At 40.1% G+C, this 14,858-nt stretch overlaps 1 protein-coding gene across 6 annotated transcripts in view; it reads left to right on the plus strand.

The window, feature by feature from the left end:
- The window catches only part of RABGAP1L (RAB GTPase activating protein 1 like), a 726,983-nt gene that overhangs the window by 157,619 nt on the left and 554,506 nt on the right, over positions 1-14,858 (plus strand). For all 6 annotated transcript variants that reach the window (XR_011247784.1, XM_069546100.1, XM_069546103.1 and 3 more), the window contains exon 11: positions 14,018-14,159. Coding sequence is in view for 5 of the 6 variants with exons in the window: in XM_069546100.1 (XP_069402201.1) it covers positions 14,018-14,159 (142 nt within the window). In the remaining variant the exon portion in view is untranslated. The remainder of the gene's footprint in view (positions 1-14,017; positions 14,160-14,858) is intronic.

Consider the following 14,858-nt stretch of genomic DNA (forward strand, 5'->3'; position numbering starts at 1 on the left):
TGACATTTCTTGAAATACAAAACATATGCTGTAGAATTAGTCAGGTTTAAATAATTTAAACTGAGATTTCTGTAAGCACATCTGTTTATTATGAAGAACAAATTTTCTGGAAAAAATGCGTTGCTGATTATTATGGAGATTTTTAAACTCTAATAATAACACATTAAGTTATGTTTAGTTTTTGGAGCACCTGGCCTTAAATGACATAGTGAAATTTACATTTGATTGAGAAGGGGTCACTTATTCAGGTATAGAGATGTAGGTATATCATATATTTTGGATTTAGTACATGAAATGTTTTGAATTTTTATATGAAATAAGTGTGACAGATAAACCTTTTCCTCAGTAAATAGTTTAAAAAAAAAAAACCCCAAACCTATTGGGAGTCCCTTTATGTCTGGAAGCCTTGGCTTTCTTATTATAAACTAATAATGTGGGTTAGTAGTATTAGTGAATTTTTTTTCTAAAATTCTGTGACATTTGCATTAGTGAATATAAACAGTTTTTAGTACAAATAATTCCATGGCTGTTGTAGTCAAGTTAATTCAAAGTTAATTTATAATATCTATTCTAGTGGCACAGTGAGAATAAGATATTTCAAATAACAACCTTATCCCCAAAGGAACTATTAATAAGGAAATATATAAAAATTGCCATTTTACTTGGAGGGTTGTGATAAAAACTAGATAAAAATAATGTACAGAATTCTGTGGGGTTTAGAAAAGGGAGGGACCATAGCAGTAGAATGAAAGTAGTGGTTAAAAGAAGCCCCTTTGAGTATCTATGTGAGTCACATTCTGTGATCACAGCAGAGAAGGAATATTTTAACGGTGGACAGAATTTCTCTTCTTCCCTTTCACATTCTTTGGCTGGCCTAATGCATAAATAAATATAAGACAGATTAATAGGAGGAAAATTTAACTATGTGCTTGTGGGAGCCCCAGAAAGATATGAAGACTCAAAAGGCAGCTGGTAATTGAAGCTCATATTCAATCCTGAGCCAGGGAAAGGGGAGGGATCTGGGAATGCAAAGAGGAGGAAGGTCATTCACAGGAAGTGGGAGGAGATATTTGGGGAATTAAAAAAAAAAATAACAGGTAGTCCTGTTATGCAGATAAGTTTCTTAGGTAAAAGGATCTCTCTCTTAGTAGCTTTCTCCCTTTCTTATGTAAATTTAGGCAATTGAGGGAGAGATAGAAGAGCTTTCAAGAATCTGCTGAGTTTTGCTTGCCCTTAGCTCAAAATAGTAATCCTTACGTTTGTTACTGAACTCATGTTTAGCTGCTTGCCTCTCAATAGCCAATACTCATTGTTGGGAGAGGAAAGATTGCTTTAATAAGAGGACTGGCAACTGGGGAGAAGACGGACTCATGTCCAAGAACCATCTCCTGTGATTCTGCTTTGTTGTTGCTCATGTCCGACTCTTTGAGACCCCATGGATTGAAGCCACTCCAGTCTTCCCTGTCCTTTGCCATCTCCTGAAGTTTGCTCACACTCATGTCCATCAAGTGGGTGATGCCATCCAACCATCTCACACTCTGTTGCCCCCTTCTCCTCCTGCCTTCAGTCTTTCCCAGCATCAGGGGCTTTTCCAGTGAGTCAACTCTTTGAATCAGGTGGCCAAAGTATTGGAGCTTCAGCTTCAGCATCAGTCTTTTCAATGAATATTCTGGTCTTATTTCCTTTAGGATTGACTGGTTTGAGCTCCTTGCAGTCTAAGGGACTCTCAAGAATCTTTTCCAATATCACAGTTCAAAAGCATCAATTCTTCAGCGCTCAGCTTTCTTTAGTCCAACTCTCATAACCATACTTGACTACTGGAAAAACCGTATTTTTGACTAGATGGTAATTCTTAATAAGAATTAAAGTGACATGAGATACATTAAAGGAAGAAAATAAAAAGATTAATAGCACATGTACATCAAGGCTTCCCAGGTGTTGTTAGTGGTAAAGAACTTGCCTGCCAATGCAGGAGACATAAAAGATGTGGGTTTGATCCCTGCACTGTAAAGATCCTCTGGAGGAGGGCATTGCAACCCACCTCAGTATTCTTGCTTGGAGAATCCCATGGACAGAGGAGCCTGGTGGGCTACAGTCTATAGGGTTACAAAGAGTCAGACACGACTAAGCAACTTAGCACAGCACATACATTGGAGAGACCCAGGAAAACTGAGTAATTCACCAAAATAGTCGAATCCCTCAACTTAAATACCATCTTCAGTTGAAGACAAAAGAGTATGTTGGGCAGAGTGTTTTTGGAAAAAAAGGTAGTTCATATGGATCTGGGAAAGCAAATGTTTGGTAAACAGATGTTTGCTGGCCTACGCAGTGACAATGGGACAGAGGGGACTCTGATCTCTAGGCCCTACTAAGTTTCCCCATCCCACCTAGCCCATATCCTTTGCAGGTTGTTGTAGCTCTGTTCCAGGAACAGGCCTGCTATCTAAATTTAAGCAGTGAGCGGGAAGGTCAAAGCTTTTTCCTGAGTCTTCTGGGCCTTGATTGCTTCCAACTCTAAATAATCTAAATTCCAAAGAGACATTTTGGGGTGGTAAATTTTGCTGGCCTACAAGGGGAAGTTATAGGGAAATGAGAAGCAGAGTCATAATGTCCAAGAGATAAGACTGGAGATCACTGTTAAGGAGAGAGGAAAAGCTTCTCTCTTGATAAGCTATTCTCCAGAGGCCACCATTCTGTTTTGTGTTTTTACTGGAGGCTTGCCTGAAGAAAAGGGTAGATTTTAGGGCATGACAAGAGTTCATCATAGCTCTCAGAAGCTCCTGTGGCTTGACCCTTATTAAAAGGAAGGGAGCCATCTCTTCTTTATTCTCTAGGAGAGCATTATCCAGGCTGGAGGTGGAAGTAGCTGCACTTTCTTAAATCTTTTCCTAGCTCAGGCCTCCTTTAGGCTTGTTTTGGGCTCTGGGCTAAAAACAGGTTTAATGTTAAAATAACTATTTTTTGCCCTCCTCCCAAATCTTTTCTTTCCTTTCAGGTGCCTTAACATTCTTTTCACTTGGAGGCAAAGCCTTTTTTATCAGTTAAAAAGCATAAGAGGAAGTTTCCCTTTTGAAGATGCATGTTGATTTAAACCTATTTAAAATATGATCGAGCATGAAATAGTCCCTTGGTATCTCTAATTTTCTTGAAGAGATCTCTAGTCTTTCCCATTCTGTTGCTTTCCTCTATTTCTTTGCATTGATCGCCGAGGAAGCTTTTCTTATCTCTTCTTGCTATTCTTTGGAACTCTGCATTCAGATGCTTATATCTTTCCTTTTCTCCTTTGCTTTTCCCTTCTCTTCTTTTCCCAGCTATTTGTAAGGCCTCCCTAGACAACCGTTTTGCTTTTTTGCATTTCTTTTCCATGGGGATGGTCTTGATCCTTGTCTCCTGTACAATGTCACGAACCTCATTCCATAGTTCATCAGGCACTCTATTTATCAGATCTAGTCCCTTAAATCTATTTCTCACTTCCACTGTATAATCATAAGGAATTTGATTTAGGTCATACATGAATGGTCTAGTGGTTTTCTCTACTTTCTTCAATTTCAGTCTGAATTTGGCGATAAGGAGTTCATGATCTGAGCCACAGTCAGCTCCCGGTCTTGTTTTTGCTGACTGTATAGAGCGTCTCCATCTTTGGCTGCAAAGAATATAATCAATCTGATTTCGGTGTTGACCATCTGGTGATGTCTATGTGTAGAGACTTGTGTTGTTGGAAGAGGGTGTTTGCTATGACCAGTGTGTTCTCTTGACAAAACTCTATTAGTCTTTGCCCTGCTTCATTCTGTATTCCAAGGCCAAATTTGCCTGTTACTCCAGGTGTTTCTTGACTTCCTACTTTTGCATTCCAGTACCCTATAATGAAAAGAACATCTTTTTTGGGTGTTAGTTCTAAAAGGTCTTGTAGGTCTTCATAGAACCATTCAACGTCAGCTTCTTCACGTTACTGGTTGGGGCATAGACTTGGATTACTGTGATATTGAATGGTTTGCCTTGGAAACGAACAGAGATCATTCTGTCATATTTTTGATTGCATCCGAGTACTGCATTTCGGACTCTCTTGTTGACCATGATGGCTACTCCATTTCTTCTGAGGGATTCCTGCCTGCAGTAGTAGATATAATGGTCATCTGAGTTAAATTCACCCATTCCAGCCCATTTTAGTTTGCTGATTCCTAGAATGTCGACATTCACTCTTGCCATCTCCTGTTTAACCACTTCCAATTTGCCTTGATTCATGGACCTGACATTCCAGGTTCCTATGCAGTATTGCTCTTTACAGCATCAGACCTTGCTTTTATCACCAGTCACATCCACAGCTGGGTATTGTTTTTGCTTTGGCTCCATCCCTTCATTCTTTCTGGAGTGATTTCTCCACTGATCTCCAGTAGCATATTGGGCACCTACCGACCTGAGGAGTTCCTCTTTCAGTATCCTATCATTTTTCCTTTTCATACTGTTCATGGGGTTCTCAAGGCAAGAATACTGAAGTGGTTTGCCATTCCCTTCTCCAGTGGACCACATTCTGTAAGACCTCTCCACCATGACCCGTCCATCTTGGGTGGCCCCACACGGCATGGCTTAGTTTCATTGAGTTAGACTAGTCTATGGTCCATGTGATTAGATGGACTAGTTTTCTGTGATTATGGTTTCAGTGTGTCTGCCCTCTGATGCCCTCTAGCAACACTTACTGTCTTACTTGGGTTTCTCTTACCTTGGATGTGGGGTATCTCTTCACGGCTGCTCCAGCAAAGCACAGCCCCTACTTCTTACCTTGGACGAGGAGTATCTCTTCAAAACCGCCCCTCCTGGCCTTGAACATGGAGTAGCTCCTCTCGGCCCTCCTGTACCTGCGCAGCCACTGCTCCTTGGACGTGGGGTTGCTCCTCTCGGCTGCCGCCCCATGGCCGAGAGGAGCAACCCATACCAGAAATGGTATGCACCTAACAGAAGCAGAAGATACTTTAAGAAGAGGTGGCAAGAATACACAGAAGAACTGTACAAAAAAGATCTTCATGACCCAGATAATCACAATGGTGTGATCACTTACCTAGAGCCAGACATCCTGGAATGTGAAGTCAAGTGGGCCTTAGAAAGCATCACTACGAACAAAGCTAGTGGAGGTGATGGAATTCCAATTGAGCTATTTAAAATCCTGAAAGATGATGCTGTGAAAGTGTTGCACTCAATATGCCAGCAAATGTGAAAAACTCAGCAGTGGCCACAGGACTGGAAAAGGTCAGTTTTCATTCCAGTCCCAAAGAAAGGCAATGCCAAAGAATGCTCGAACTACCGCACAATTGCACTCATCTCACACGCTAGTAAAGTAATGCTCAAAATTCTCCAAGCCAAGCTTCAGCAATATGTGAACTGTGATTTTCCAGATTTTCAAGCTGGTTTCAGAAAAGGCAGAGGAACCAGAGATCAAATTGCCAACATCCACTGGATCATGGAAAAAGCAAGAGAGTTCCAGAAACATCTATTTCTGCTTTATTGACTATGCCACAGCTTTTGACTGTGTGGATCACAATAAACTGGAAAATTCTGAGAGAGATGGGAATACCAGACCACCTGACCAGCCTCTTGAGAAACCTATATGCAGGTCAGGAAGCAATAGTTAGAACTGGACATGGAACAACAGACTGGTTCCAAATAGGAAAAGGAGTACGTCAAGGCTGGATATTGTCACCCGGCTTATTTAACTTATATGCAGAGTACATCATGAGAAACGCTGGGCTGGAGGAAGCACAAGCTGGAATCAAAGTTGCCAGGAGAAATATCAGTAACTTCAGATATGTAGATGACACCACCCTTATGGCAGAAAGTGAAGAACTAAAGAGCCTCTTGATGAAAGTGAAAAAGGAGGGTGAAAAAGTTGGCTTAAAGGTCAACATTCAGAAAACGAAGATCATGGCATCTGGTCCCATTACTTCAAGGGAAATAGATGGGGAAACAGTGGAAACTGTCAGACTTTAATTTTTTGGGCTCCAAAATCACTGTTGATGGTGATTGCAGCCATGAAGTTAAAAGACGCTTACTCCTTGGAAGGAAAGTTATGACCAACCTAGATAGCATATTGAAAAGCAGAGACATTACTTTGTCAGCAAAGGTCCATCTAGTCAAGGCTATGGTGTTTCTAGCAGTCACGTATGGATGTGAGAGTTGGACTGTAAAGAAGGCCGAGTGCCGAAGAATTGATGCTTTTGAACTGTGGTGTTGGAGAAGACTCTTGAGAGTCCCTTGGAGTACAAGGAGATCTAACCAGTCCATTCTAAAGGAGATCGGTCCTTGATGTTCTTTGGGATGAATGATGCTAAAGCTGAAACTCCTGTACTTCGGCCACCTCATGCGAAGAGTTGACTCATTGGAAAAGACTCTGATGCTGGGAGGGATTGGGGGCAGGAGGAGAAGGGGATGACAGAGGATGAGATGGCTGGATGGCATCACCGACTCGATGGACATGAGTTTGAGTGAACTCCAAGAATTGGTGATGGACAGGGTGGCCTGGCGTGCTGCAGTTAAGGGGTATCATAGAGTCGGACACAACTGAGCGACTGAACTGAACTGAAAGTATGATAAGTTAGGGGAGGGATCAGTTGGGAATTTGTGATTAGCTGATTGTACTACATATAAATTAGATAAAAAGCAAAGAACTACTGTATAGCACTGGCTTCCCTTATGGCTCAGCTGGTAAAGAATCCGCCTACAATGCAAGAGACTTGGCTTTGATCCCGGGGTTGGGAAGGTCCCCTGGAGAAGGGAAAGTCTACCCACTCCATTTCTGGCCTGGAGAATCCCATGGACTCTATAGTCCATGGAGTTGCAAAGAGTCGGCCTCAGCTGAGTGACTTTCACTTCAGTTCACTGTATAGCATGGGGAACTATATTCAATATTTTTTAATAAGCTATAATGGAAAAGAATCTGAAAAAGAATATGTATACATGTATATACCACATGTATATGCACTCATATATATGCATAAAACTGAATCACTTTACTGTATATGTGAAACATATAAATCAACTATACTTCTACTGAAAGAATACAATCTGTTTGTAAATTACCAAGACTATGTCATATGAAGGATGTTATTGTGGTAGCTGTTTTGCAATATATCTGTTCAGTTCAGTTCAGTTCAGTCGCTCAGTCGTGTCCTATCCTTTTCGACCCCATGAGCTGCAGCACCCCAGGCCTCCCTGTCCATCACCAACTTCCAGAGTTCACTCAAACTCACGTCCATCGAATCAGTGATGCCATTCAGCCATCTCATCCTCTGTCGTCCCCTTCTCCTTCTGCCCCCAATCCCTCCCAGCATCAGAGTGTTTTCTAATGAGTCAACTCTTCGCATGAGGTGGCCAAAGTACAGGAATTTCAGCTTTAGCATCATTCTTTCCAAAGAACACCCAGGACCGATCTCCTTTAGAATGGACTGGTTGGATCTCCTTGCAGTCCAAGGGACTCTCAAGAGTCTTCTCCAACACCACAGTTCAAAAGCATCAATTCTTCGGCACTCAGCTTTCTTCACAGTCCAAGTCTTACATCCATACATGACCACTGGAAAAACGATAGACAGACCTTAGTTGGCAAAGTAATGTCTCTGCTGTTGAATATGCTATCTAGGTTGGTCATAACTTTCCTTCCAAGGAGTAAGCATCTTTTAACTTCATGGCTGCAGTCACCATTTGCAGTGATTTATTGTGGTGTACAGCTTAAATTTGGTGCATTTTTCTACATTGTATAGTTAATATGCATAGGACTCTTTGCTGTATTTATTTATTATCCATTTGATTTCATGAAGTATGTAGTGATACCCATGCTTTTATTCCTGGTATTGATAATTTGTATCTTCTTTCTTTTTTGTTTTATGAATTTAGCTAGAGGTTTATCAATTTATTGATATTTGTAAAGAAACTACCTTTAGATTCCATTGGTTTTAAATTTTTTGTGTCCCCAGTTTTATTGATTTGTGCTGTTATCCTTATTATTATTATTTTACTTCTGTTTGCTTTATTTTGCACTTCTTTTCCTCGTTTCTTAAGGCGTACATTTAGATTATTGATTTTTGTATGGCTCATTTGAAATAGATATATTTATATCTCTAAATTGTAGATGTATCCCACTAATTTTCACTTGCTGTATTTTCATTTTTGTTCAGTTCAAAATATTTTCTTCTTTGAGTTTTCCTCTTTGACCCATGGAGTGTTTAGCAGTGTGTTATTTCTAAGTATCTCGGGATTTTTCAGACATATTTCTCGTGTTGATTTTTAGTTTAATTATATTATGGTCACTAAACATTATTTAGTTTAGTGTAAAAAAATCTCTTAAAGTTTGTTTTATAACCCAGGGCATGGTTTGTTTTGGTGAATGTTCCATATGCATTTGAAAAGAATGTGTATTCTTCTGTTATTGAATGGAGTGATGTATAATATCAGATCCTATTGTTGATGATGTACAGTTCTTCTAAACATAGCTAAATTTTCATATACTTCTTTTCATTTCTGTGAGAGGAGTGTTGATGTTTCCAGTTGTAAATGTGGATTTGTCCATCTCTCTTCATTTCTGTGAAGTTTTTGCTTCATATATTTGAGAGCCTGTTGTTAGCTACATATGTTTATAAGATTCTTATATATTCTTGTTGCTGCTGCTGCTGCTGCTGCTAAGTCGCTTCAGTCGTATCTGACTCTGTGCGACCCCACAGAAGGCAGCCCACCAGGCTACCCTGTCCCTGGGATTCTCCAGGCAAGAACACTGAAGTGGGTTGCCATTTCCTTCTCCAATGCAGGAAAGTGAAAAGTGAAAGTGAAGTTGCTCATTCGTGTCCGACTCTTCGCGACTCCATGGACTGCAGCCTACCAGGCTCCTCCATCCATGGGATTTTCCAGGCAAGAGTACTGGAGAGGGGTGCCATCGCCTTCTCCGATAAAGGACACTACCCTGTTGGCTCAGATGGTAAAGTGTCTGTCTCCAATGCGGGAGACCTGGGTTTGATCCCTGGGTCGGGAAGATTCCCTGGAGAAGGAAATGGCAGTCCACTCCAGTACTCTTGCCTGGAAAATCCCATGGACGGAGGAGCTTGGTGCAGGCCACTGTCCATGGGGTCACAAAGAGTCGGGCACAATTGAGCGACTTCACTTCACTTCACTTCTGCTTTCTTTTGATAGGTGTTTTCATGGTATATCTTCTAACCTCATTATACTTTCAACTTTTCCTGTCACTGTATTTAAAGTGCCTTTTTTGGTAAACAGATTATAACTGTGTCTTGTTTTCAACATAACCTGAGAATTATGTTTTTAAATTGTTACATTTAGGCAATTTATATTTAGCATAACTATTGATATGTTTGCATATAAGTTTACCATTTTATTATTTATTCTCTGCTTGTTTGTTTTTTACATTTCTTTGTTTCTCCTTTGCTGCCATCTTTCGGATTATTTGAATGTTTGATTAGTATTTTCTTTTTCTTTTAATTATTTTTTAACTGAACGATGGTTGCTTTACAGAATTTTGTTGTTTTCTGTCAAAGCTCAACATAAATCGCCTATAGGTATACATATATCCTCTCCCTTTTCAACCTCCCTCCCATCTTCCTCCCCATCCCACCCCTCTAGGTTGATACAGAGCCCCTGTTTGAGTTTCCTGAAACATACAGAAAATTCCCCTTGGCTATCTATTTTATATATAGTAATGTAAGCTTCTATGTTACTCTCTTCCTACATCTCACCCTCTCCTCCCCTCTCCCCATGTCCATGAATCTGTTCTCTATATCTGTTTCTCCATTGCTGCCCTGCAAATAAATTCTTTCGTACCAGTTTTCTAGTTTCTGTATATATATATGTGTTAGTATATGATATTTCTCTTTCTCTTTCTGACTCACTTCACTCTATAATAGGCTCTAGGTTCATCCACCTATTAGAACTGACTCACACGATTTCCTTTTTTATGGCTGGGTAATATTCCATTGTGTGTGTGTACCACTACTTCTTTATCCATTCATCTGTCGATGGACATCTAGGTTGCTTCCATGTTCTAGCTATTGTAAATAGTGCTGCAATGAACAATGAGATACATGTGCCTTTTCCAGTTTTGATTTCCTCAGGGTATATGCCAAGGAGTGGGATTGCTGGGTCATATGGTGGTTTTAGTCCTCTGGTGGTTTTAGTCCTAGTTTTTTAAGGAATCTCTATACAGTCTTCCATAGTGGCTATATCAATTTACATTCCCACCAACAATGCAAGAGCATTCCCTTTTCTCTACACACTCTCCAGCATTTACTGTTTGTTTGCTTTTTGATGATGGCCATTCTGACTGGTGTGAAGTAATACCTCATTGTAGTTTTGATTTGCATTTCTCTAATAATGAGCAATGTTGAGTGTCTTTTCATGTGTTTGTTGGCAAATGTCTAACAAAGGTCACATTTCTTCTTTAGAGAAATGTCTGTTTACATCTTTTCCCCACTTATTGATTGGGTTGTTTGTTTTTCTGGTATTGAGGTGTATGAACTGCTTGTATATTTTGAAAATTAATTCCCTGTCATTGTTTCATTTGCTATTATTTTCTTCTATTCTGAGTGTTGTTTTTTCACCTTGCTTATAATTTCCTTTGCTGTGCGTAAGCTTTTAAGTTTAATCAGGTCCTACTTGTTTACTTTTGTTTTTATTTCCATTACTTTAGGAGGTGGGTCATAGAGGATCTTGGTTTGATTTATTTCATTGAGTATTCTGCCTATGTTTTCCTCTAAGAGTTTTATAGTTTCTTGTCTCACATTTAGGTCTTCAATCCGTTTCTAGTTTATCTTTGTGTATGGCGTTAGGAAGTGGTCTAATTTCATTCTTTTTCATGTAGCTGTCCAGTTTTCCCGGAACCATTTGTTGAAGAGGCTGTCTTTGCCCCATTGTATATTCTTGCCTCCTTTGTCAAAAATAAGATACCCATAGGTGCTTGGGTTTATTTCTGGGCTTTCTATCTTGTTCCATTGGTCTACATTTCTGTGTTTGTGCCAGTACCATACTGTCTTGATGAGTGTAGCTTTGTAGTGTAATCTGACAACAAAAAGGTTGATTTCTCCAGCTCCATTATTTAGGATCAGAATCAGGGTAGTTGACGGCTAGGGCAGCAGGAAATATAGTTCTCTAGAAGGGTATGGCTATCATTATTGACCAGTACACTCCAGTATTCTTGCCTGGAGAACCTCCCTGACAGAGAAGCCTGGGAGGCCACAGTCTACAGGGTTGCAAAGAGTCAGACACAGCAGAAGACATCCCTCATGCATAGATGGAAGACTTTTTTTTTTTTTTGCCTGTGGCAGCTGTGCCCCAGTGAGGGTTGAGTGTGAAGGTGGCGCAGCTGTTTGGGTCGTGGGGACCCTGGTGGCGCTAAGTGTGCAGGGACACGGACTGCCTCAGAGTTTTGGCCCTATCAGAGTTTTTTTGGAGCCTCTGGTAGCTGATGATCAGAAGGCCTCTTTGGCTAGTCTTTCTCCGTAGCTCCACTCATTCAGGCAGTTAGAGGGTTCCTGTGCCTGGGGTCCTTTTCTGTTGTTCAGTGTGTCAGGCATATAGAGAGTCGCCCCCTGGCTGGGGTCCTACCCTGTAGTTTGGTGCGTCAGGCACTTGATGGGCCAGGCTCTGTATTGTTCTGCTGCTGATGCTGGCCTATGGGGAGAGAGAGGCTATGGTGATGACTCCATGCCCTATGCTTGACTCAGCAGTATGGCCTTGCTTCCATGGCTGCCTGGCTTTCCTCCACGGGCATTTCCCACCACAGTCTCCTCCCTCACATCCCCTTGGTCCAATTCTCCACAGTCAAGATGAGCCCTCGCCCTGTGATTGCTCCGCAATCCCTAAGCTCCAGCTCCCAGCTGCTGCCCCCTATAGAGGACCTGCATCCCTGTCTGGGGTATATATGGCTGCAGCAAGGACCGTCTGATTCTCATTCCATTTAGGCTGCCACAGATCAGCTATTTCACTCTCAGCCTTAAATGTTTCTCCTCTGACTCAGACAACTGCCTTGATGTGGGGATCGGACCCCTGCTTCACTTTCCCACGCACCAAGGGTAGGTCCAGTCCTTGTAACACTCCTGTTTTTCCTTCTAGTTCCTCCATCCTTCCGAGTTTTGCATGATTCTATATCTTCTTCTCTGCTGCTCAGCTACTCCTGTCCGCTCTCAGCTGGTATTCTGCATGCACTTCTGTGTCTGAAGGTGTATTCCTGATGTATCTATGGAGAGAGTACCTACTCCTTTGCCATCTTGTTTTCTAGTATTTCATTTTTATTGTATTTCTTTATATAATTACTTTGGTTGTTGCTTTAGGGATTGAGATCTTTGTTTCCTGAATATAGTAGAATTACAAAAAAAAATGTTCGATTTAAACCTAACCACATAATTTTTCATGGCTGTCTTCTTTTTTTTCCATGTTTAATGCAGTGGACATTTTTACCTTTTATTATTTGCTAAATGGCTTGAAAATGGGCCTGAAATTTGATTTATTGTTCAGAAGAAATTCTTGAAAAGAATGAATAATTAAAGTAGTTATGTTTTTGTAATTTAAATGAATTACAGTACAGGTAGGTATTTGAGATGATTATACCTCTCTATATGCCTGTACTATTCTTATTTTGTGTTCTTTAGAGTGTAGTAAAATGGTGTAAAAACTGAGATAACAATAGCAATAAAAATGTGTTTCAGTCACTCTAATTTTATGTTCTAAGTATTATTATATTTAATCTCCATAATATATGAGATGGTCTATTTTGGTTTTATTGATAAGAGGTACTGTGCCTCAGCAAAGTATTTTGTCCAAGACCACACTCTTAACTTGTAGTGAAATTTGAATTCAGACTCAGATCTATTTGACTTTAAAAGTCATGTTTTACCATTAGTCTGCTCATTGATTCCACAGATATTTTTGAATACTAACTATGTGTCAGGTACCATATTGTTTCTGATTGAAAGTCAACATGATCTCTGCCCATATGATACTTCCTCTGTTGTGGATGAGATAGCCATTAAACAAATATAATAAAAATATAATGTGTAGTTATAGTAAATGCATTGAGAGAGAAGGAAAAGTTATGATGAGAACCAAAAACGGGAATTTAGATTCTTTGTAGAAGTAACATTGAGGGCAGGAAGAGAAGGAGGTGACAGAGGATGAGACTGTTGGATGGCATCACTAACTCAATGGACATGAGTTTGAGAAAACTTAGGGAGATAGTGTAGGACAGGGAAGCCTGGCATGCAGCAGTGCATGGGGTCTCAAATAGTGGACTCGACAAAGCCAGTGAACAATAGAAGTAACATTAAGAAATAAGGATCCAGTATTGATGGTAGTTAGCAAAGAGTAGGAGGAAAAGCTGTATTGTCAGAGAGAAAAAGATATCCCAAGGCCTTGGGCGGGTGAAAAAAGAAAAAGTTCTCAGAACTGAAACAAGGCCAGAGTGGCTGAAGAATAGTATTGGAACAGTCTTTGAATATGAGATGAGGCTCATGAGAGAGGCAAGGTTCAGTTTATCTAGGACTTTGTAGGCCATGCTAAGTTGGTTAATTAGTGATTGCCTTGGAAATTTTCCTCCTTAAAAAAAAGACATTTAGAATGTAAGCCATTTGTAAGGTGAAAACTACCTACTTCCATGAATTAGTTGATGGATATAGCTGGTATCTCTTTATCTCAGAGCAAGGTAGTCAACCCTAAGAATCCAGCATCACTTGCCTATCTGTCTGCCCTGGAATGTGTGATGTCTTAGGTTTTTCTGATAAAAGAAATTGAGATTTTTTTCAGATGGTTAATAGGTTTTATTGTATTGGTTAAAATAATACTAAAAGAACCATACATTTAGAATGTAATGTCAACATTGCACTTGAAAGATTTTTGTCAACTTCAGACATGCTGTAGATCAAGCATGACATGCTGCTCTTCTTCATTTTAGCTCTTTTTAATGACCATTGAAATACACCATTTTTCAGTGTTTCCTTCAGATTTTTAATCTTTAAATACGTTTTTATATCTTTCTCAGTCTGAGGGGAAAGGCCATACCAATGCTGGGGATGCAATATATGAGGTGGTGAGTCTACAGCGAGAGTCTGAGAAGGAGGATCCAGTCACTCCTACTAGTGGAGGGGGCCCATTGTCACCCCAGGAGGATGAAGCAGAAGAGGGTAAGAAATGAAACTTACTCAGTTTCTTCTCTTTACATAGCTGCTTTACTTGTATCCTCACAGGTGTGTGTGTGTGTGTGTGTGTGCGCGCGCGTGTGTGTGCATCTCTCTAAGCAGTAGGGGGAGGAGTGGTATTTCTTTGTAGTCTCTGCTACTTTTAGACTAGATTCTACTAGATGCAGAAGAGAATTTGGTCCATTTGGGTCCTTGGTTGTGTACTCCTAAGTGCAACTTAAACAGTTATTTAAATTTGACAGCTTAAGTTTGCTGTCTTGCGCGTTTGAAGTGTTTAATGAGAAGTTTCAAATTCTCCTAAGTGTTTTTAGAATTTCAGTGGTTAATGTCATGTCCTGCTCCTCATTTGACATGATTCAGTTTTGGTTTGTTTATTGTTGTTGCCTTATCACTTACCATTCATTTTTTTTGAAACACTAGCAGTTACCTGCTTTGTTTACTGCATGAATCCTGCTGAAAGTTGCTGACCAACCTCATGAGAGTCATACTTCATTTGGCTCTGTGCTCAGTACTTTTTATAGAAACTAGAGCTAAATGATGGATCTTTACTTTTAACCGTTATATTATCTGCTTATAGGAAAGTGAAAGTGATAGGGTTTATTAAAAGAAAGTTTCTTTATATCATCTTTGCCATCTGTTTATCCTTCTTGTCAAGACTCTATTCAAATCTGTTGCCCTTCCTAA

The sequence above is a fragment of the Ovis canadensis genome, chromosome 12 (genome assembly GCF_042477335.2).
Source record: "Ovis canadensis isolate MfBH-ARS-UI-01 breed Bighorn chromosome 12, ARS-UI_OviCan_v2, whole genome shotgun sequence".
In the NCBI taxonomy this organism is placed as follows: Eukaryota; Metazoa; Chordata; class Mammalia; order Artiodactyla; family Bovidae; genus Ovis; species Ovis canadensis.